This window comes from Cnephaeus nilssonii (assembly GCF_951640355.1).
Source record: "Cnephaeus nilssonii genome assembly, chromosome: 6".
NCBI lineage: Eukaryota > Metazoa > Chordata > Mammalia > Chiroptera > Vespertilionidae > Cnephaeus > Cnephaeus nilssonii.
This window is the reverse complement of record NC_137077.1, coordinates 59,397,050-59,421,430: the sequence shown is the minus strand read 5'-3', so window position 1 is coordinate 59,421,430 and position 24,381 is coordinate 59,397,050. Positions and strand designations below refer to the sequence as shown.

Here is a 24,381-nt window from a genome sequence, read left to right as displayed (position 1 = left end):
TTGAATGCATGCATATAAGCATAACCAATGGACACAAAACTCTGGGGGGTGAGGGCATGTATGGGTGTGGGGTTGGGAGGGGGGACAATGGTAAGATATGTACACGTATAATACCTTAATAAAAAAAAGTGTGAAAAAAAAATAAAATAAAAAATTCAAAAAAAAAAAAGGTGTGTTAACCTACATGCACAGAAACAATGCACAGGGCTTGCTTAAGGCAAAAAGAAACTTTTTACTAAAGTTATGCTGTAGACCAGCAGTCGCCAACCTTTTGGGTCTCACAGACCACCAGTAGGCAGTTAGACAAGAGCAGAGCAAGGACAAAGGGCCAGGTACAGAAGGTCATCTGTTGGAAAGCCCCAGGTGCCTAGCAAGGGACAATCAATTGTAGGATGGGACCTCGCCCCCAGGGTGACTGTTCCTCCCCAGGCATGTAGCTGGTCATGTGGTATGGACCCCTGACCTTTCCTCCCTAGGGATAACATCTACGTTTCAGTTGTATTTCCGCTCCAGGCCCAGATAAGCAACAAAACCAGCCTCAAGCCCAGATGCATTGAATAATGACCCCTGCCCTGGTGCCGGCCAATCAATCAATCAATCAATCATCAATCCTGAAAGGACACACCTGGAAAACGGCTGAATATTCTATTGAGATCTTTCCCTGGGCCCTCCCCTAAAATGTCCACCCTTAAAACCCTTAGGACAGAGGTCCCAGCCCCCCGCGTGCTCTCCCTCCTGGCAGCACACCGGGCCTTTCCCTTCCCCCTCCCTGCCCCAGGCCTGTTACCTTTAGCTTCCTCACTCCCAAGCTCTAAGGGTCATTCCTTTACCTCCATAACTGTTTCCTGAGCCCATTTCTTCTAGGAATTACTTCTTCTACCTCTGTGACTTACCAAATCAATGTTCTCTTACAGTGTGGGTCTTGCTCTGAATTCTTTCCTAGCCAGAACCCAAGTACCGAGGTTGCTGAACCCAGGTTTGGTCTGACCCCGCTGGTCAGACACCTGGTGCCATTCCCACCGCCTATGCCTACAACAGTTCCATGCGTGGGGCGTGACGACCCACCATGACCTACCTAGTTAGGAATTTATGATTAGCTCACCCTGTGAGGTTACTTTACATAGAACCTCGTTTTCTGTCCACAATCCTGATACTTATCTAGTTCCCTGGTGCATTTTTCCTCCAAAATGAAGTTGACTCAGCAAAAATCACAAACTTTATTATACCAGCCCATAGTCCTTACTTTCCACTCCTCCTTCCCCTTCTTCCTACCTACCTTTCCTTTCTCCCTCCCTCATATTTTTTACCTTTTGTAACTACAGTCAAACCTCGGTTTTCTAAGGTTTCCCATCTCAAACAATTAGCTTCTCAACCAGACAACTCTTTCATGCTGATACCTGTATGATCAGTCACACATCTTTCAGGCAACAAACAAAGGAGAGAATGCTCGCGTATGAGTCAGTTTACTGCTTATAACATCTCAGGAACTTGTGCTGTGAATATTTTTGTGGTTTTTTTGCTGCTTCAATTAAATTTTCATTTTTCACTGTACATTTCCTTTTTGTTAATTTTCATTTACATTTCATGTCCTTTTTGTTTTTAAAGTGCTTATGGATTAAACAATACATTAGACATGTACTGTATATAAGGAAGGTTAAAACAGGGAATCGTTTGGGAGTCTGGAATGGATTAATTCAATTCACATTATTCCTAATGGGAAAAAATGCTTCTGTTTTCGAACAGCCTTGCCGACCAAATTAAGTTTAAGAACTGAGGTTCCACTGTACTTAGATAAATTTTACCATATAGCGGGAGGACCAAAATTTCCTTTACCCTCAAGGTTCTTCTGGCTGATCTAATTATCAAGTAGATATTATTAGACAGATTAGCAACAGAAAACAACCAAATTTAATACATACATACATATGTATGGGAACCCACATACATGAGAGTCAGAGACCCCACATGCAGGTGAGGTTCAGGGATAGAAAGAGGGATTGAGGTATATAAGACTACTTGTTCTGGACCCCCATAAGTAGAATGTGCCAGGAAGGACAAATTATCCTCTACCCTTGAAGGTTTTCTGGATGGACTAATAATTAAATCAACATGAGACAGATTAGCAGGAGAAAAACAAATTAATGACATGAATGGGAGAGACCCAGGAACACCAAGTAACTCACCAGAATGGCAGAAGCCATCACCTTAAATAGCACCTTCAGCTACAGACAAAATTTGCTTTTTTTTTGTTTGTTTTTTTGCTACTTTTTTTGAAAAAATTATTTTAACAGTGAAAGAAGACACATAATAATCACTGTAATAAAATGATTTCAACTGTAATACATCCTGACAGTTGAAGAGCCCAGACCATAATTTCCCTGTGGTGGCTGCCTTGGCGGCGGCTTCACTTCTACATAAATGCAGGGCTCCGGGGACAGAGGTTGCCAGTCACAAAGAAAGAACAGTTTCCTTTCAATTGGTAACTTTAAAAACATCTGTATTTCTGCTACAGAAAATTCTGCCAGTAGAGTGTATCAAACCCAAAGATACATTTTTTTCTAATTGACTTAAATAAAATAACTATAGCCCTTAATATGGTATTTTAATTACTGTTTTCTTGGTAACAAATGTAATTAATGACTAAACAATAATTTGTAATGTTTGTGAAAACTAATTCTCAGACATTTAAGTAGTTCCATATTTGTGGAGGACTTAGAGTAGAAATACTTCTTTTTATTGAGGCATACCTGACATAACATTACATTAGTTTTAGGTGTACAACATAATAATTTGGTATTTGTATATACTGGGAAATTACCACCACAATAAGTCTAGTTAACATCTGTCCCAATACATATTACAAAGAATTTTGCTTTATGTGATTAGGGCTATGTTAGAAATTACTGATACTATATTAAGTTCAATAGTTCAGAAGTTTTGTATGCCACATATAGCTTTCAATCTCAGATTATTTTATGGATTAGTAATATATCTCACAAGTAGGTTTTCTAAACAATATTTCGTATTTTCCTAAATGTGGAATTAATTTCAATGACATTATTTTTGTAGTAATTTGCTACCTGATAAAGATTATTTTATTTAGAAAATTTGCCTAAACCAAATATGGACTTGGAGAGCAGTAAAGTACAGAACGTGGTGATTACTTGGAGGGGTGGGATGGAAGAAATAGGAATTCCCAGATTCCAGCTTGAGAAACAGCATGGTTAGTGACACCATTTACTGAGATTAAGGAGGTTTGAGAGCAAATAGGTTTGTGTGTGTGTGTTTTGGAGGAAGAAGGTAATGAATGCAGTTTTAGTTATATAGATTAGCATGCATGATCTTGACATTCTGAAGGCTTTGCTGGCAACAAATACATCAATGCAGAGCAGTCTTTGAAAGCATTATGGGCAACAGCAAGTACCACATAAAGAGAAAGATGATCCAGGTTTGCTGGTGAAATATAGTACAGAGACTTCTTTGACCTCCTCACAGGAGAACTGTGTTATAACCTCGGACCTGGCAGCTCCTGTTCACGGAAGACAAACTGGGGACTCAGGGATGAAGCGTTTGGTGGTAGTGTTGGGTAGGCTCTTTGGTTTAGAAGTCAGCTCAAGTAACCAGGAGCAAAGAGGGGTGAAGGCTAAAGAAAGGAGATAATTCTGAAGATACACGATAGGGAAATAAAAAAGCATCTCAAAGTTCACAGGTGTTGGAGCTGAAAACCCAGGGGAACCATCCCAACAGCTCTGGGCAGATTCTCTACTTGAGCTTGCTCTTAGAATCTTTGCTCCTCTCACAGCCCAACGCCACCTTATAGCTCCTATTATTGCATCCTTTCAGTTTCTGCTCCTGCATGACTCACATGTTCTCACAGGTATTTTCTAGTTTACAAAGGCCTTGAATTAGCTACCTGCCTCGGTTATTATTTTTTGATACTAATATTCAGGGTCATCAGGAAGCCTACTGACAGGGTACCTTGAATAAAATGTCCACAGTGTCACCTGAAGTGGGTCACACAAAAAGGAGAGACACATACATAGTATAAAATGGTTCCCTACCTGTGGTGTGTTTAGCAGGGACAGTTCCCTCAGAATTGAACAGGGTTGTGGCGGCCACAACGATTCTTCAATATGATGTTAAGGTAAAGCCCTTCATACCCAGACTGCCAGACCTTCTGATGATGTGGAGTCCCCTGTGTAGGCTCTGGGTCCATGAAAGTTGGGGGAATTTATACCTATGGAATATCTATGGCCATTCATATAATGAGGAGACAAAAAAAGCCTCATTAGAAATGATGTTAATCCCCTGGTTTCACAGAAATTAAGCCATAGGATTTCTGAAAAAATAAAAAGCCAGGCAAAGTAATAGATTGAGCCCATGTTCCCCTGCATCCTCTCAGGAGCCCAAGGACCTGAAGATAAAGACCGCTCATCAGCCTCAATCAAAGCCACTGCTCTCCAAGGGCGTCAGACAGCCTCTGCATGAAGCGCTCTTCTGAGCTGACCAGTCTTTCTCCGGCCTTCAATGACAACTTCTGTAGAGTTCAGGCACTAATTTTTTGGTTCTGATGGCCCCAGTCCATGTTTTGTATGGATTATGACCAATTTCTGCATCCAGGCACCCACCTCAACACGATCCAACAACACTTGAGTCATCTAAAAGTCTAACTCCACAAGATTTGCCCACATACATTTCCAACATGACATATGATTACTCCCAAATATGTAAAAGAGCATGTGATATTTAAATTTAACCCCAACTAGTAAGGAACAAAAAATGAATGAGAAATTACTATTTATTTAGAGTTCACTGTATATATTGGGTTCTTCATATATTATTTCATTTCATATTTACAACTTACCCTATGAGGTACCATTATCTCCATTTTACATTGAAAGGAACCAAGACACAGAGCAATTAGGTGGCTTCCTCGAGGTCCCCAGATAGGTGCAGAGGCAAGGTTTTAACTCAGGTTGTCTGATTCCAAAGCCCAGTGTTTCCGCTTCACAATGCTGTTCCCCTAGAGTGGGTTTAATGGGTGAGAAGAGTTAATAAATACTGAGTCATTCATCTTTAAAAAAGCGAGCTGAAGAACATTTCGGCGTCATTTTCAGGAGTGGCCCAGCAAGGAGCACTTGGTCAAGTGTGACAGACATAATCTAGGGTCTACAAGGGCACCCTGAAGAACATTTATAAACACAGTCACACACACACACACACACACACACACACACACACACACACGTTAGAAATCATTTAAAAAATCAGATCTTGGCTCAAAAAGATAATTAATAGTTAACCTTTATTGTTCCTTAAAAATGAACTTTCTAAAATATTAGTAAATTTCGTTTTGAGCTCTGTTTTGAAGTGTTGATACCAGTGAAGTAACATTTTTCTTCTTTGAATTTTTTCTTGTAAAGTCATAGTTTTCTCTTTTTCTAGAACAGCAGGAAGTTCCTTCCAGTTCTTAATAAAGATAAAGGGAGCGCCCATGGACTTGAGTAACTGCAGAGGAGCATTCTGGGAAACAGATGTATTTCCACAGCTGCCAGCTGTCATGACATCTTCCACCACAGGAACGGAGCCATAGGAGCAAGCCTCATATATTCTATAACATTCCGTGTTTACTCCTACTGGGCACAGTGTGAGGTCGCTCTGAAGCAAAGCTTCTTGATAATTCTTAAGGCTTTCATTTGTTTCCTGAGGCTGCCACCTGGAAAATCAGAAAAACAGCTGTAGTTTTCACTTTACTAAGCATATCTTTTGTGGGGAAGTGGGGGAAAGGTTTTACTTAAAAAAAAAGTTTTTATTGATTTTTATAGAGAGAGGAAGGGAGAGGAATAGAGAGATAGAAACAACAATGAGAGAGAAACATCGATAGGCTGCCTCCTTCATACCCCTGGAGAGGACAAGAACCCCGCAACCCGGGCATGTGCCCTGATCTAGAATAGAACCAGTGACCTCTAGGTTCACTGAGCCACACCAACTGGGTGGTTTTACCTTTTAATGTCAGTTATATGCAATGGTAAACTATTATAGAGATGACAGGCAGAACAGATTAAGAAAATCTTGCCCAAATAGATTTCTTGAAAATATTTAAGAATTTGAAACGTTTACAGCTACACATTTTTAAAATCCAGTGGTCATCATAAAATTTCTGAATGAATGTTAATTCAGCCAATATTTTCTGACTGCCACGGTCTTCTCTCTCTACCTCACCCTCCTAATCCCTGCCCCTTGGAGCTTATAATCTAGATCTAGTGATAGAGACAGGTAGCAACCATGTCAAGTCAGTAAACTACTTAGGTGTTAAATGCTGTGAGGAAAAATGAAGCAGAGTGAGGGAGGAATTTCTGAGGGGGCAGTATTGCGATTTTAAATAGGTGATCAGGGGCATGTCTCATTACAGGGGTACTTGAGCACGGAGCTGGAGGCGAAGGAGCAAAACATGCAAATATCTGGGGGAGAACAGAGTGCAAAGAAAGTATAAAGGCCACGAGACAGCGTGTGTGTGGCATGTTCAATGAACACAAGGAAGCCAGGGTGGCTGAAGCAGAGTGGCTCTGGGGAAAGGATGAGGTCAGAGAATCCTGTCTTGCAGGTATGGATCAGAGGGGTGACTGACCTGACCTGTGTTGTATCAGAATCAATCTGGCTGTTGAATTAAGAACAGACTACCCAGAGGCAAGGGTAGAAGTTGAGAGGCCAATTCAAAAGCTAGATGTTCTCTCCTGACTATTCCTATGTTCTCAGTAAAATGGGCAATGGGGTCATAAGGTATGTGTGGTTTGGAAGAGAGAACAAGTTATGAAACTTCCTCTTGGAGAGTGGAAGAATACAGAGACAAGGGAAATGGATGATTGTTGGACACTTGAGGGTCAAGGGCATATATTAAAAGTGAGATTGATTGGCAGCTTCCTCCAAAATACAATAGACTGTTTGGTTGCATGGGTATAGGTTTGGTGCAGAATAATCATAGTCAATATCTAACCATAATTTACTATGACATTTAAGTGGGGTAAAGAAGAAAGTAAAGGTAGGAGGTGAGCAAAGGACAACAAAAAGGGAGTAGGAACCATGGGTTGTAAGTCCCAGCTAAACTGTAGGAGATTATTAGAGAGAAAGAGCTGGCCTGACGGGAAATGGTGGTTACGGAGAGAGATGCTGGAACTTGAGATCATGGAGAAGCAGCAGTATGTGTAGGATAAGGTCTAGGAAAGGACCTTGATAGTGAACAGCTGAGGTCACGTGGAGACCAGATCATGGAGGAGAGGAGGTAAAAGAACTGCAAGACCAAGGTGATGGAAGGACCATCCATGTAGATGTGGGAGTCACCGAAAGTGAGACTGGAGTAATGTCAGAGAGAGTGTGCCAGGAACTAAACTCTTCAAAGAATTAAGGAGATAAACCCAAAGGTCAGAATATGACTTCAAAGAGTAAAAGTAATGGATGCTTTTGTCTGCTGGCATGAGATTCAACATTGGAGGTTTTAAGGAGGTAAAGGGGAGAATCGTCTGGAAGCAGCAACGGGAAGCAAGGAGGACACCATCCTGACCTCCTGGCCCAATGGTATGAGAAGAATTACAAGAATAATTTTATTCCCACCATAAACTTGGCCATTTTACACTACCCTCACTCATTCCATTCCAGGCACACAGTCCCTTGTTCCTCAACCATGGTAAGCATGGCTCCGCCTTAGGCCCTCCCTCAGCCTGAACTACTCTTTTCCCAAACAGACACAAGGCTCATCCTGTACCTTCTTCATAGCTGAGCTTAAATGTAACCCTCTAGCTAGCGCTTTCTTTGGCCACTCTAAACCAGCAAATTCTCCACTCCTGATTCCCCATCCTCTCTACATGGCTTCTCTGCTCAACTTTTTTTTTTTTTTAACATGGCATTTCTCATCTTTTGACCCATAATATATTTTACTGGTTTGTGTCCTCCAATAAGCATGTAAGTCCTAAGAGGGCACCTGTGACTATTTTGTTCACTGCTGTATCCCTCATGGCTAAAACAGCTTTTGGCACATAGCAGTTCCTTGATAAATGCTTGTTGACTGAATGGATGTATTATGGTTACACAAATAATGGAATTAGGAGTTATGCTTTCTAGAAGAGAGTATCTGCTACAGTGAATGCATTTCTAGCTCTAGAAGGACATTGGTGACTCTCTGGTGACTCTGCTTCATACATGCAAAACTCCATTTGATCTTTTTCTTTTAAAATATATTTTTATTGATTTCAGAGAGGAAGGGAGAGGGAAAGAGAGAGAGAAACATCAATGATGAGAGAGAATCATTGATTGGCGGCCTCCTGCACGTCCCCTAATGGGGATCAAGCCTGCAACCCAGGCATGTGCCCTTGACCAGAATCGAACCTGGGACCCTTCAGTCTGCAGGCCGACACTCCATCCACTGAGCCAAACCAGCTAGGGCCCAATTGATCTTTTAAAAACCAAATGAGTAATTCCAAAATTTCTTCTTTCACTCCATGAACACCTGTTTCATAATTACCAGGTAAAACAATGGAAGAAAGTCAACCCTATTAAATCAATGTGTGCATCCATCCATCCATCCACTGCCCCTTTATCCTGGCTGACTCTATGCAAGGTCCTGTGTTAGATCTGGGGACCTGAAGAACAGTAAGCAGCCCCTGTCCTTGGGTGCTGTCAGGCTCCTGAGGTGGGAGGAGTGCTCCAGGCCAATAATGGAACACTGAGCTGGTCTGCAGAACACCTCAGGGATGACCTAAGACCTTATTGGCACATGCCCTATTCCCTGTGTGTCAAGTCTGCCTAACAAATATCATTGAGGAAACCCAAACAATTGATATTGCATATGACGGTTACTAGTGTTCTTCTTCAAGATGAACTATAGCTATAGGAGATCCTCCCTGTTTTAAACGTATACAACCCAAGTTCTTCATAGCTTCAATTACCAATCTATCTCCAAGGGAAAGACAAATATAAGTGGAGTTAACCCTGTCTCTTTGGGTCTCTTTGGAAACCTGTGCTGCCACATAAAGCAAATCTCAGGTGGGAGAACAACATGAATAAATCAAGTAAACACAGAACTTACTGTTCTCTTACTGAGACCCAACAGAGCTTATCAATTCCACCTTGTTTCAAAATGTTCATGAGTGCTTGTCTGGATGAATTTTCATAAATAGTTCCTAGGAAATTACATAAGTAGGGCCTTTCATTATACAGCATTGACCAACTTGCCTCCACCACAGGGAAATTCCTGTACCTATAAAAACAAGTACACATGAGTTAACAATATATGACAACAGAATTGGCACAATTCCCATAATCCAACATCTTAGCATGATGATATAGAAAGAAGAGATTTAGAATGCCTTTCTAAACCCACATTGTTATTTTCCATGCTTACTTTTGAAAAGTCCTTAACTCTACTGACTTAAAAAAAAGATTCTCACAATGACATCTTTTACAAAATTGCAATAGAGACTGTGGACCAAAGGGCTTTGTTTTTTATATTTTTCAACTTCTATTACACATCTGTAGCTGTAAGGCAGGTTGAACTCAAGACCTTAGAAGTATAAATAACCTTTTATATTCATAATGATCATGATTTAATGAGTGCTTTAGCCAGGTGATAGAATACATATTGCTAGAGCAAAGAGCTCCCATTTCGAAAGCTTTAGATAGATTAAAAACAAAACAAAACAAAACAAAAAAACAAAAAAAAAACCTTGTGCGCCATACAGGAGAGACCTATTGCAACTGGCCCTTTTGGAAGTAACAGAAATCAAACTGTGTGCCTGAAATACAACCTTCACGTACGAGCAAAAGCTTTATATAACAGTCTACAACAGGTTTCTCAACCTCAGCATTTCCGCCATTTGAGGCCAGACACTTATTTGTCGCGGAAGCTGTCTTCTACATTGTAGGGTACATCCCTGGCTTCTCTCTGTTCACCACATGTCAGTATCACCTCTCTTCCCTCCCCTGTAACAACCCAAAAGATTTCCAGACATTGCCAAATGTCTCCTGGGGTGGGGGGTAGGGGGCAAAACTGCCCCTGGTTGAGAACCACTGCTTTAAAACCGAGATACTGGCCTAGTTCAACATTATCAGAATTACAGAGATTCCATCCCATGCCGTATTAGTAAGTTAGCATTACTGTGAAAAAGCAATTTTTTTCGGGGCTTCAAAACATTTTATAAATATAGGCTCTACTCAAGGGATAGATTTTTCAGATCTATCCCTTGGCTATACTTAATATAACCTTTTTGTCTGATCCTACCCCAAATCTATTGAATTAGAATACTGTAGTGGTAAGCTAAGGATTCTGCCTTATTAATGTGCTTCTCTGGTGATATTCGTGTAGCCAACTAGGCAGCAGTCTAAGGCCACATCTCGTATAATAAATATTTGATTCAGACATCATGTTAGTGAACTTTTTCATAATTTACCTTTTCAGCAATGGTTTACTAAGTGCCTATTTTGTGCAGGCACTGTTTTAGGCTCTGCAGATAAAGTAGTGAGGAAAAAAACAAACAAACAAAAATCCCTGCCACTGGGAAGTTTATGTACAGTAGCAACTCATCTTAAAGCCAACTTACTTTTAATAAAAAAAACCAAAAACCCTCTATTAACAGAAAGATACAAAATAAGTGTTTTCATGTGTTTTTTTTTTTTTTTAAATTGATTTCAGAGAGAAGAAGGGAGAGGGAGAGAGGGATAGAAACATTAATGATGAGAGAGAATCACTGATTGGCTGCCTCCTGCACGCCCCCTACTGGGTATCAACCCAACAACCTGTGCATGTGCCCTGACCAGTAATTGAACCATGACCTCCTGGCTCATGGATTGATGCTCAACCACTGAGCCACACAGGCTGGGCAAGTTTTCCATTTTAAAGAGTTTATATATGACATACTGAGAAACCTTAGTTATTAATTAATTTTTCTTTTTAATAGAAACGTGTGCAAATTAAACCAGTCTTTGTGGCAGATCTGAGCATATTATAATGCTTCCAGCCCAAGGGTACAGTGTGCTCCTGATTTAATATTGCCTTTAAAGAAAAGTAGTTTGGTTTTTTTAAAACACTATTAATTATAGAGATTCTACAATAATGGCTTTAAGGGGGTCTGTTTTTCTGCCATCCTCTGCTAAACCTCTCTTTAAGGAACTATTGATAAACTTAAAAATTCATCCCATGCCTTGTGATTTTGAAACACAAAAATGTAATTCGCCTGCCTTCTTCATAAAAGGTGAAAATACTCTAAAAACATCATTACTGTTGCTGAAGCAGGAGACCAAACCATATTTTTTTCCCCATGGAAAAATTGTACCTGGCCTCAATGATCTTAAAATAACTACATTTATTGCAAATCTAAAACACAACCACCTTGATTCTGAAATTCAGGTCTTAAAGTCTAGAAACATTTTGTACTTACGTTGCTACTCCTAAAGGCCACTGAAAAACATCCATGTCATTAATCCAGGGGCTGTCATATATGATGAAAAGCAGCTCCACAAAGCCTCCATTTCTTTTGAGGAATTGGTTGATCCATTCATTGTTACAATGTTCATTTCCAAGCAAAACAACAGCAACATGCTGGAGTTTTTGAGTTTGTACTAAATTTTGTACATAAAGTAACCACTGGGTGGCATAAAAGACCTTTGCTTTTTCTCTTCCATTTAAAATGAGTACCACATTATTCACATCAACGGAGAAGTACCCCGGGACTACAGCTGGACCAGTGATGAAGCTGTAACAACAAAACAAGACACAAAGGAAAAAGAGAACAACCAGAAATTTTAAATCATTTTATATAAAATCTACAAGTTGAATGTTCCTATGAAAGCTTGCACTCACTGTGATGAGTAATGAGCTCACTGCCTTCTTACAGTAGCAATATCTGGAAATTCTAAAAAAATAGGATCAGACATATTTTATTCTATCATGATCTTTGGAAATGAGTTCAACTTTTTTAATAAGTGACAGATGCTTATTGAAAATATTAGAATTGAATATTGATAACGAGTTAGCATCTGGCTTTTGTCTTATCAAATGAGTAGAAATTTCTATATATACTATGATAATGCCTGCACATGGAAATTACAGGATTTGGAAGGGAGTCTTTTGGGGATAAGCAAAGGCCATGATGAGCAAAAATAAGATTCCTCCTTAGAAATTAAAACTAAAGTTGCCTGAAGATTTCAAACCATAAATCAACATATGATGGATATGAGTAGAGATAGGCAAAGTTCCTTCAAGAGACAGAATGGATCCCAGGCTAGCTTGTAACCTACTTGAATATATTAATATAAAGAATATATCAATAAGGTATTTGTGGGGAGGTACATGATGGAGAAATAGTAGACAGTAATGGAAGCACAGAAAAAGTAGAACTGAAAGGGAGGAGATGTTGCAGTACCTATTTAATTATTTTTAACAACAAGACTTTTTAAAAAAAATATATTTTATTGATTTTTTACAGAGAGGAAGAAAGAGGGATAGAGAGTTATAAACATCGATGAGAGAGAAACATCGATCAGCTGCCTCCTGCACACCCCCCACTGGGGATGTGCCCGCAACCAAGGTACATGCCCTTGACCGGAATCGAACCTGGGACCTTTCAGTCCACAGGCCGACGCTCTATCCACTGAGCCAAACCGGTTTCGGCAACAACAAGACTTTTATAGTGATTATTTTTTAAAATATATTTTTTTATTGATCTCAGAGAGGATGGGAGAAGGAGAGACAGAAAAAATGAGAGAGAATCATTGATCGGCTGCCTCCTGCACGCCCCCTACTGGGGATTGAGCCCACAACCTGGGCACGTGCCCTTGATTGGAATCGAACCTGGGGTCCTTCAGTTCACAGGCTGACACTCTCTCCACTGAGCCAAACCGGCGGAGGCGACTATACATCTTTTAATGCATTTAATTTTCAAAACAATCTGGTGAAGTAGAAACTACTATTTGCCTTATTTTAAACTTAAAGAAATCCAGGCACAGAGAGAAGAAACCTGCCCAATGTCAGATAGCTAATAATAGGTAAAGCTGGAATTTGAACTGTGATATTTTGGCTGTAAAGTCTATGCACTTACAACTCAATCACAAGGCTCCACTGCCCAGAGGTGACAGGGCTTCATGAGGCTGACGCAGAAGTTCAGTGTGCCCTACACGTATTCATGTATTCATGTGCTGAGACAGACTATGTTATTGGTTCATTGGTGAATAATGAGTCACTTATTTCCTTCTGGAACACATAGAGTTTGGAAGTGATACCATTGTAATTAGTCTAGTTATTAATAATGGGAAAAGAGCAAAGGGAAGGCCAAATATTACAGGGATGTCATTTTGGCAGCTGAATGAAGCTACAACTTTACACTTCCCAGGGGTCCAGCAAAGGGAAGAATAGACACATGCCCAGTAAAGTTGGGGGACTAGCAAAGATGCTTACTGTCACACCTGGGAACAGAGGTCAGTGGCCAGAGGGGGCGTGGCCACTGCAAGCATGGGAAGGTTTGGGGTGCTTAATTCCCTGAAGGAGGTTCTCTCTCTTGGTTCCTCTTGTGCTCTTGATTGATCCTGGCTTGTGGGGCTTTCACTCCTGCTTCCTCCATCCGCCCACATGGCCCATGGCCTGTGGACCCTCACATACAATGGACTCATGAACTGTAAGTAGCCTGATGCTGAAGTGGACCCGGCTGCAACATGGAATGGAAGCTCTGGACACCGGCTTTGCTTTTAGCTCTACTGAAACCCCAGCTGCACTTCTATGACTGGACGAAGGAAAATGGGTCTTTGGAAATCCAGGAATGCAATTCCACGCAAATAAAAATCACTCGTCCTCCTGTGCGAGTCTCAGAAAATTCTTTTTCTTGAGATATCGTAAGGACTCCACCTCCAGCATCCAGTGGGGAATGGGATACCCCAACTCCTCAATAACAGAAGTACTGCCCATTGTTAAATCCCATATTTTTATTTCATATTTAATTGGGTATCAACTGTAGCTTGCCTATATGGAAAGAATGTGCTGGTCAAATCAATACAAGCATGTGGACTGGCAGTTCTAGTTCCATTCTGAGTTTCCTGGTATCCTGGACTACATTTGTGGGGCCTATGAACTGATAAGAATCAGCATTCATGAGCCTGATCAACCCTGGAACACTAATGATATCCTTTCTACTTCTGCCTCAGAATTGTTGTGAGGCTAAAAGTAAATGACATAAGCTCTTTGTAAACGAAAAGATTTATTTTAACAAACTATATTACACATATTTACAAGTAACCTGATAGTACTTAGAAACTCTTTCCATTTATTTCTTCAAGGTGACCCATTACTTCAGATGCACTTTTGGTCAAATAAGGATGAATGTGTTGAAACATTTAAGATATAACCCCTGGAGCTCAATTCAACTCAAAACTTGCAATTCCATAAAAGTTTATGAATTTAGCAAAATAAGCCAGACCAAAAAACTTAAAAACCATATGATTTCACTCATATGTGGGATATAAACTGAAAGCTACAAATGAACAAACAAGAAAAACAAATAAAAACTCAGACACAGACAACATATGGTGGTTACCAGAGGGAATGGCGTAGTAAAGAATAATGGGAGTCAAATGTATGGTGATAGAAGATGATTTGACTCCGGATGGTGGGCACACAATGCAATATACAGATCGTGTATTATAGAAATGTGTACTTGAAACCTACATAATCTTATTAGCCAATGTCACATCAATAAATTTAATAAGAAAAAAGTTTATTAATTCTGGATAAATAAATTAGGTATACTACTTTTCATGAGCCTAAAATTTGAATAACTTGTTTTTAAAAATCTGCCACAGTAGTGAACTTCTTTGAATACATGGTTCTCTTAAATCCTAAGAGAAAATAGCATTGCTATTTGATCATAATATAAAATGTCAGGTAAAAATTTCAGAAGGGAAGATTTTCTTTTGGGAATTAATGCTGTTTGCTCAGATCCTTTGCTATCATTATAGTAACAGTATATGATAACTTCTTTAAGAATTTTTAAGACTTTTCCTGAAAATTCTGTATATTATGGGTAGAACTATTACACTAATACTGATAACACATTTACTTTTTTAAATACCAAATATTAGATTTACATGCATAATACTAATTTACTTTCAAACACCCAAACTTAGCTGTTGTAAATTTAGGACTATATTTATAATAAACTCTTGAATGGGATTAGATCAATAGAAGCCAGGAGATGAAAAGAAAAATAATCATTACCAATAATGATATGAAAAACCTGTTTACAGCCCTAGCTGGTCTGGCTCAGTGGATAGAGCGTTGGCCTGTGGACTGAAGGGTCCTGGGTTCAATTCCAGACAAAGGCATGTGTCCGGGTTGCGGGCTTGATCCCCAGTAGGAGGCGTGCAGGAGGCAGCCAAAAAATGATTCTCTCTCATCATTGATGTTTCTAGCTCTCTCCCCTCTCCCTTTCTCTTTGCAATCAATAAAAATATATTTTAGCCCTAACCAGTTTGGCTCAGTGGATAGAGCGTCGGCCTGAGGACTGAAGGGTCCAAGGTTTGATTCCGGTCAAGGGCATGTACCTTGGTTGTGGGTACATTCCCAGTAGGGGGCATGCAGGAGGCAGCTGATCGATGTTTCTCATCGATGTTTCTGACTCTATTCCTCTCCCTTCTTCTCTGTAAAAAATCAATAAAATATATTTAAAAAATATATATATATTTAAAAAAACCCAAAAATCTATTTACTTTCCAAGAATGATTACTTTGAAAAGATTCATGCAATGAAATTGCTTTTCAAGTGTATATAAAATAAAAAAAGAATGCACTGAAGATTCAATTAGAAAGAGATTAATTATAATTTTTCCTCTTGATTTCTCTAAGAAATGGAATCCTAATAGAAAACAGAATCTATGGTTAAAATTTTCCCCCTAATATCATTTTTACAGAAAATAAGCATTTTAAAATAATTGTTATTATTTTTTATTTCAATAAAAAGCAAAATCTAATAGAAAATAGCATTCTTTCATATGATAAAATTATCATAATTTTTCTAAATTAAATCTTGTCTATTAAAAATTTTTAGAAAATATGCAGTTAGTTATAATGAAAATTTTTATAAAAATAAAACCTCAAAAATGTCTTAATAATACACTGATTTTATTGAATGTAAAAAAAAGATTTTTAGTATTTGCAGTAAAGTTCATAGGTCGATGCTCAACCACTGAGCCAAGCTGACTGGGTGAGATTTCTCTATTCTTAACAAGTTGAAATGGAAATATTTTCTATGATATAGTTTCCTCTTATTTTTCTTCTAGTATTTACATAAAACATTGTATGGCAAACCAGCAAAGGTTAATGTTGTAAAATTAATACCTGTAATGTGTTCTTCCTACAATTGAATTTCCTTCTCTCCATTGAGCGGTCACATCAGTAGGATCAAGTATGCCTTCAAAAAGATGCTCCCAGAGATACAAACCTAGTAATTACATAAACAAAACCATTTACTGTCTGATCTACTCTGGTATGTGGAATAAGCAAAGTTCTGCTCTTCTATATCATTTGATTAGGAAAATAGATTTTTGGTAATAGGTTATAGCAGCTATAGGAAACTAGAGATTATGTAGTTATATATTATGAGTACCTGTAAATGGAGTATAATGTAACAAATATTTAAAATTCTGGCAAAGGCTTTGGAATTAGGTAATAGAAAGAAGCTGAAAGAATTTTGAGGAGTATGATTAAAAAAAAGCCTAGATTAAATTGCCTTGAACAAATTGTAGGCAGAAATATGGATGTTACTGACTCTGCTAGTGAGAACTCAGAAAAAGTTGGGAGCACTGTAGGAAAAAAACCTATCATCTTAGGGGATACCTAAATCATAAGCAGACTGTTGGTAGGAATATGTACGTTAAAAGCGCTCTTGGTGAGGGTTCAGGGAATGAGTAACATGCTATTAAAACCTAGAGAAAAGTAGACGACCATTTGTTATATAGTCATACACCACATAACAACATTTCAGTTAACGATGGACTGCATATTGGATGGTGGTCCCATCTATATATACACTGAGTATAGCATTCTTTCATATGATAAAATTATCATAATTTTAAGAATCTGGGTACTCAGTGTGTGTGTGTGTGTGTGTGTGTGTGTGTGTGTGTGTGTGTATTAGAGATTAGAGGCCTGGTGCATGAATTTGTGCATGGGTGGGGTCCGGCCAGGCTGGCCAGGGGGAGGGGACATGGGCGGTTGGCCGGCCTGCCTGCTGGTTGAACTCCTGGTCAAGGGGGCAATTTGCATATTAGCCTTTTATTATATAGGATATACACTGAGTGGCCAGATTATTATGCGTTCAGAGATCATAATAATCTGGCCACTCAGTGTATATACTAGGTGTACCGGTTAATAATGCGGATTTTGTAATCAAAGAAAACACCATAATTTCAAGAGAAACATCAAAAGTGTTTTATTCAAAGTAATGTCCATCGCTAACTACACATTTCCCCATCTTTCAGGTAATTTGTGGATACCGTCCCAATAGAACTTTTCTTGTTTTGAGGCAAACCATTCACAGACCCAATTTTCCACTTCTTCATATGTTTTGAAGTGCTGCTCAGAAAGTGCATGTGCCATTGATCAGAACAAGTGGTAATATGAAGGAGCAAGGTCTGGTGAATACAGTGGGTGGGTTAATATTTGCCAAGCAAGATCTTTTAACATGTCTTTAACTGGTTTTGAAGTGTGTGATGGTGCGTCATCATGAAGCAAAATTACTTTGCTGTGTCTCCTGGAACATTCTGGTCGTTTCACGATCAAAGCGTGGTTCAAATTGATTATTTGTTGTCGGTAGCTATCAGTATTAACGGTTTCACCTGGTTTTAGAAGCTCATAATACACCACACCTTCCGGATCCCATCAAACGCAGAGCATTGCCTTCTTTCCGAAGCGATTTGGCGTTGCAGTCGATGTTGATGGTTGACCTGGATCAATCCATGATTTTGTGTGTTTGGGATTCTCAAAATAAATCCACTTTGCATCACCAGTCACAATTCAATGCAAAAAAACCTTTCTTTCATATTGTTGAAGCAACATTTTACCGATGACTTTTCGGTTTTCCATTTGTCTTTTGTGCAGTTGATGTGGCACCCATTTTCCTACCTTTATAATCTTTCCCATTGCTTGTAAACGATTGGAAATTGTTTGCTGAGCAACGTTTAATCTTTCTGCAAGTTGTTTTTGAGTTTGACACGCATCTTCATCCAATAATGCTTGTAATTGTTGGTCTTCAAACTTTTTCGGTTGACCTGGATGTTCTTTGTCTTTTACATAGAAATCATCATTTTTAAAGCATTTAAACCAGCATTCACAAGTATCTTGAGATGGAGCATGTTCACCATAAGCTTCCCGAAGTATTCAGCAGCACTTTTCTTCAAAATAATGAATTATAACTTCCCGCAAATACTTTTTTTGGCACGAAATTCGACATTTTTAAGTGTAAAAATATCTATAATGTTAACACCTTCAGCAAATTTGACATATGAAGTTTTGAAGCTTGCTGTCAATACAACAAAATAGCATACATATCAAATTGCATATATATCAACATATGTGTGACTCCATCTATTAAAAAAATCCGCCTTATTAACCGGTATACCTAGTAAAAGCCTAAGCAACCGAAAGACTGAACAACTGTTTGACCGGTCGCTATGACGCGCACTGACCACCAGGGGGCAGATGCTCAACACAGGAGCTGCCCCTTGGTGGTCAGTGCGCTCCCACAGCCAACTTCCTGTGGCCGGCCAATCTCCCATGGTCCTTCTCCCTGGCCGGCTGGCCCCAATAGGCCCAGATTGGGACTGGGTGAGACGGCCCCGATTGGCCCAGATAGCCATCCAGGCTGAGGGACCCCACCCATGCACGAATTAGTGCACCAGGACACTAGTAAGATTATAATGGAGCTAAAAAATTCCTATGCCTAGCAATGTCATCAAGTCATAGTACAATGTATTACTCACAAATTTGTGGTGATGCTGGTGTAAATAAACTTACTGTGCTGCTAGTCATAGAAAAGTATAGCACATGTATTTACAGTAGTAGGATATACCATCTAGGTTTGTGTAAGTATACTCTATGATGTTTACACAAGGATGAAATAACTTAATGGCATTTCTCAGAACGTATCCCTTTGTTGAGTGGAACATTACGTATAGCAGCAGGAAGCTTAGCTGAGTTGTGTCCTGCAGTTATGTGGAAAGCAGAACTTGTAAACAATAAATTTGGATATTTAGCTGAAGAGATTTCTAAGCAAAATGTTGATGCTGTGGCCTGGTTTGTTCTTATTGATTATAGTAAAACATGAGGAAAGAGAGATTGAGGGAAAAACTGTTAAGTAAAAATGAACCAGGACTTGATGATTTAGGAAATTCTCAGCCTACGCAGATTGCAAAAGAGGTGAAAATTTAGGAGATTCACTGTCGGAAAAGAATGCTCTTGAGAGAAGGCCAAGGATATGACTTGATATCTTTAGGCTAGAGCCTCAGAATATAAAAGATCATCCTATTTAGTCACATAGAGGGCTCTTTGAAGATATTACCGTATTTTCTGGCGTACAAGACGACTTTTTAACCCAGGAAAATCTTCTCAAAAGTCGGGGGTCGTCTTATACGCCGGGTGTCGTCTTATAGGGCGGGTGCTGAAAATTCCGAGCCAGACTGGAGAATCTGCGGTTGCCACATACGGTGGGGGGAGCTCAAAAACGGCCGCACTCCATTCATTTCAATGGAGCTGGACGGAGACTGCAAGTGTCTCTGGTCGGCTCCTTTTTGTGCCGCATACGGTCTCCATCCGGCTCCATTGAAATGAATGGAGTGCGGCCGGGTGCTTGCCGCATATGGTGGGGATGCGGCCACGGCCGCGGCCATTTTTGAGCCCCCCCCCCCCCCCCCCCCGCACTGTATGCGGCAACCGTATGAAAGCAGCAAGGGCAGCGCTGTACAAGTACAGTAGAAGAAAATCCACTCAACAGGATTCGTGGAAAGAAGTGACTAACGAGGTTCCGATGACAAAGTGAGGGGGCGCCTCACCGGGAAGGTGTAAGTGAAGGGCGGAGCAAGCTGCAGGGGTCCGGGATGCCCGGGGTATGGAAAAAAGAGATAGAGCGGCACTGTGCCCAGAAAAACACATTTAAAGATCGCATTCAAGAACAGTGGAATGAATGGATGGTTAGCGGCCAAAAGTCATTCACAAAAGGGAGAAACATGCGTGCTCCACAGTTGGATGTTTTGTGCAAGTTTGTCATAAAAGCCTGGAATGATATTGATGCAGAAACAGTAATCCAGTCTTTCAAGAAGTGTGGCATATCAAATTCATTAGATGGTATGGAGGACGACTACTTGTGGCAAGATGAAGAGGAAGCCGAAGCTGAGACCACACTGTCTGATACGGAATTCGATCCATACGATGACTGCCTTACAAATGTATCACAAGAGGTCATTGATGTACTTATGATATCAGATGACAAACAGGAGGATTTTGAAGGCTTTTAAAAGGAAACTGTCATGCCAGCAAAACCTGTAAAAATACCATAGCTTGCAGTTATGATGGGCATTACTAACTCGCCAGGGACTTGCCCGGCACTTGCTCTCTCTCTATTGTTTTTTATCTTCCTCCTATCATCATCAGTTCCAGTTTGGTTGACAGCTTAGAAAACAAACAGCATGGCAGCTCCCATGGGTTTATTGTCTTATCCTTCCTTTTAGCTTTAGAGTGAATTAGGAAAAGTTTAATCCACTTGCACTGTTTTATGTTTACATGTTTGATGACAAACAGCCTTATGTTTATAATTGACAGTTTTCCTGCTAAGTACCTGCATGTCATAAGCATTTGAATTAAAATTACCATATTGAAATAAAATCTGATGGTTTTTAAATTTTTATTTGGTGTGCGTTGGAAGAGGGGTAGTCTTATACGGTGAGTATATCCCAAACTCTGTATTTTAACTGGAAAAGTTGGGGGTCATCTTATATGCCCAGTCGTCTTATATGCCAGAAAATATGGTAGATGCATAATTTATGGATCTCCTTCAGTAATCTTAGCAGAAGCCAGAAATGGAGATGGGGCTGTCCAGGAAAAAACCTGTGGAGGAGCTCTTTTCTAATGCAGCAAGTCCTCATGACATACACAGGAGACCCACAAGGTTCTTGAAAATGTTATATCAGCAGAAACACTGGCAGCTTGGACTAAAAGAGACTCAGAGAAGTTGAAATGAAAGGAGGCGGCTGGACTTCCAAAATCCTATCTTCAAGAAACAGACTGTAAAACTACTGATCTGAAAACACTTGCTAACCTTCATGAAAAAGAAAGAATGACTTCAAAGCCAGAGCTGAAAGGCCAGAAGCAAAGCTTGAGCCACAGATGATTCCCAGGCCTTGAAACTAATGGAGTTTTCCTGGTTGAATTTCAAAATTGTTTGGACCAGTGACTCAATATTACTACCATTTCCTCCCTTTTTAAATGGGAATATCTCTAACTGGTATGCTATTACTGTGCCTGGGGAATAGGTTGATGAAAGTAAAATCTGATAAAACACATCTGCTACTTTGTGCTTATTAGATTAAAAATGAAAAGTCGGGAAATATGAAAACTTGTTAAGATGTAGATTTAACTAAAAACTAGAATGAGAAAATGGTAATTTAAGAGAAAAAATTAATATTAGAGATTTTATAAAGAAAAAAAAAAGTTGTTAGAATTTGATGATTGGAGGCCTGGTTCTGGGTACCTGAAATTTAAAGATCAGTAGTAATCTTGCATGTATATTTGCATGCAAGTGTGAATGAATTTATGAAACTACATGGGGCAGGCTTTGTCCTCTGTTTACTTTCCTCTCATCTGGCACTTTCTATCCATATCCCTTACTGTACATATAAATCCAACTCATGTTTAAAGGCCAAATAAAGCCCCTTCTAAATCACGAAATTCTTTCTGACTCTTCTAAGAACTGAGGGGTCCATTCTCTAATTGAGCATAATATACAACTTGGAATGCTAGGCTCTCATGGTACTCAGAGGAAAATGTTTTTTGTGGGCAATCAAGGTTAATCAGCTGCATACTCTATCCCTTTCTTGGACATTGACAATGCATATTGGCCTATGAAAGGCTCTGAGAAATAAAAAAAGAACCTGGTTTAACTTTGTTTATTTCAATGTTTCCCAAACTTGTTTGGCCATCAAGGGCAGTGGCCACAACTTGTACTTGTGTATCAAGTATCGATAAACATAAATTCATAAAAATTCAGTTGAAACAGGCATTTAACTAAACTAATGCCTACGTGACCCATTCTTTGTATCTACAAATCAACCTGTGCTCAACTGAAGATCAACAACAGAATGAGTGCATGTATTTACACAGATATTGCCTAACAGAAAGGAGAAATAAAATACTGAAAAAATCCCTGAAAAAATGCATCATGATACCTTTAACAAATGAAGAAATAAACTATAAATGTATTAAAATGAATTGAATATTAATAAGGTACATTTTCTGATACTTCTTACACATTAACTTACCAATGGCAGCTTTGCCCCAGATTTGTACTCGGAAGTCTGTTTTCCCTTTCATGGATTTATTTAATATTTGGAGACTAGTTTTAAATCTGTGTTGTTGCTCATTTTTTTCATCTCCTTCCCAAGGATTCCATTCTTCACTTCCCAAAGTAGATGGTTCTGTGTTTTAAAAACAGTAGCAGTGTTTGTTAGTAAGGTAGAGCTGGAGTTGTAGCTAAATTCAAGCCATTCAAATTAGATGTTAGAAAGTTCTAATTTCATCCTAACTTCAGCTTTTCAAAGAGGTGAACTAAATTTGAACTGGTTAAACATACACATTACAAAAAGGAAATTAGAATCTAATTTCTATCAATCCTTTATTATGAAAGATCTTAGAGATAAAATTTAACCCAAAACACAAGATAATCACTCCCAAACAAAAACCTTCTAAAATAAGTGGGCACTATGTATCAAGTTACAAGTTGTAACTTTCGCAACTCTTGATGGTATATACGTAGCCTATACATAAAAACTTGACTTCCAATAAAGGGTCCAACACACTTTTACATACTCCTGTGCAAAATTCCGAAAAAAAGAGGAGAGATGCCTGTCTGTCTGATCCTGGCACAGGTCAACCTACAGGCCAGGGGACCAGGATTTGGAGGTAAAGCGCCCTGGCCTTCGGAAATCACCGCATGGTTAGAGAAGGCTCCTGGTTTCGATAAGGAAATAGATGCATTGAGCCCAGCGGCATTCCCGAGAATCGGGGGCACACTGTGACAGCGTCTTGGCTATTGAGGACAAGTTTTAAAGGTGTGCGGGTCGGTCGGCTCTGAGGGTGGCAATGGGGGACAGCGTGTGGGACTCCGGCGGGACTGAGGTCTGAGTGCACCCTCCACCCGCGCCCAGAGCCGGCGAAGAGCTGGAGGAAAAGCGCAGGCGGGCCCCGGGCAGTCCTGGACCCGGAGCGGGATCCCGGCCTCGCCGCGTGGCTCCGCCCGGCCCCCACCGCCCCGTCACCCCGCGTCGGGGCGCGCAGCCGGGACAGAGGCCTCTGCTCCGGGTCCTACCTCGGCCGCGCCCCTCCCGCGCTGGGGCCGCCCCCTTCCGGAGGCCCCGCAAAGACGCGGCCGGGGCCCGGCGGCGGCGCCCGAAAAAGACGTGGTAGGCGGCGTAGAGAGAGAAGAGGCAGTACAAGGCGATGAGAAACGAGCACAGCCGCTTCCGCGTCAGCCGCATCCCACGTAGGCTTCCTGCCAGGCCACCGCCGCCCAGGACCGGGGCCGGGGAGATGCCGCCACTCAGGGCCGCGGCCCGAGGGGCCTTCGGTGCAGGCCCAGGCCCAGAACCACCAGCACCTGCGGCCCGCGGCCCTGACGCCCCGCCCAGGCCCCGCCCACAGCCCCTCCCTCCCGCCCGCGTCCGAGCCCGGCCCAGGCCCAGGCCCCGCCCTCAGCCCCGCCTCCACATCTCCCAAGCCCCGCCTATAGCTTTCCGCCCCGCCCTCTTACAGGCCCCGCCCCTTCGGGGCCCTAAGACCCGCCAACTCTGATTCCCGAATTGGGCTTTGGAAGATCCGCCCATTCCCTCACTTGACAAGTGCATCCACTGTGCCTTACAACCCTGCTCACCTTCCCCTGGACATAAAGACAGCACCCACTGTGGTCCTTGAAGGCTACAGGAAGGCACAAATCATGTCAATTTTGAACATGTAATCCCCAGAATTTAACATAGAGCCTGCAGCAGTGACAGATGAATGAATATAAATGTTCATTAAAAAAATTAAATGGTGATAGAGGCAAACATTGTGAATGTGATTAATGCCACTAAGAAATGGTTAGAATGG

The 24,381-nt window shown here is 40.5% G+C and overlaps 1 protein-coding gene across 2 annotated transcripts; it reads right to left on the bottom strand.

The window, feature by feature from the left end:
* Positions 1-5,294: 5,294 nt before the first annotated feature.
* On the bottom strand, positions 5,295-23,927 carry RXYLT1 (ribitol xylosyltransferase 1). 2 transcript variants are annotated; one of them, XM_079775455.1, is made up of 7 exons: positions 23,606-23,927; positions 22,560-22,715; positions 16,369-16,471; positions 15,577-15,672; positions 11,427-11,741; positions 9,080-9,250; positions 5,295-5,716 (listed from the first exon to the last, which is right to left on the bottom strand). In XM_079775455.1, exons 1-7 carry the CDS (start codon positions 23,772-23,774, stop codon positions 5,299-5,301), a joined length of 1,428 nt encoding a protein of 475 aa, XP_079631581.1. In that variant the 5' UTR covers positions 23,775-23,927; the 3' UTR covers positions 5,295-5,298. The 2 variants fall into 2 exon arrangements, with proteins under 2 accessions (XP_079631581.1, XP_079631582.1); XM_079775456.1 differs by lacking the exon at positions 15,577-15,672.
* Positions 23,928-24,381: the final 454 nt, after the last annotated feature.

Coding starts and splice junctions, on each gene's coding strand:
- RXYLT1 (XM_079775455.1), bottom strand. CDS start 23,774: ATGCGGCTGACGCGGAAGCGGCTGTGCTCGTTTCTCATCGCCTTGTAC. Junction 15,673..16,368: donor GTAGGAAGAACACATTACAG/GTATTAATTTTA, acceptor GATTTTTTACAG/AGAAGAAGGGAGAGGAATAG. Junction 11,742..15,576: donor GGAATGTACCCACAACCAAG/GTACATGCCCTT, acceptor TTGTTGTTACAG/CTTCATCACTGGTCCAGCTG.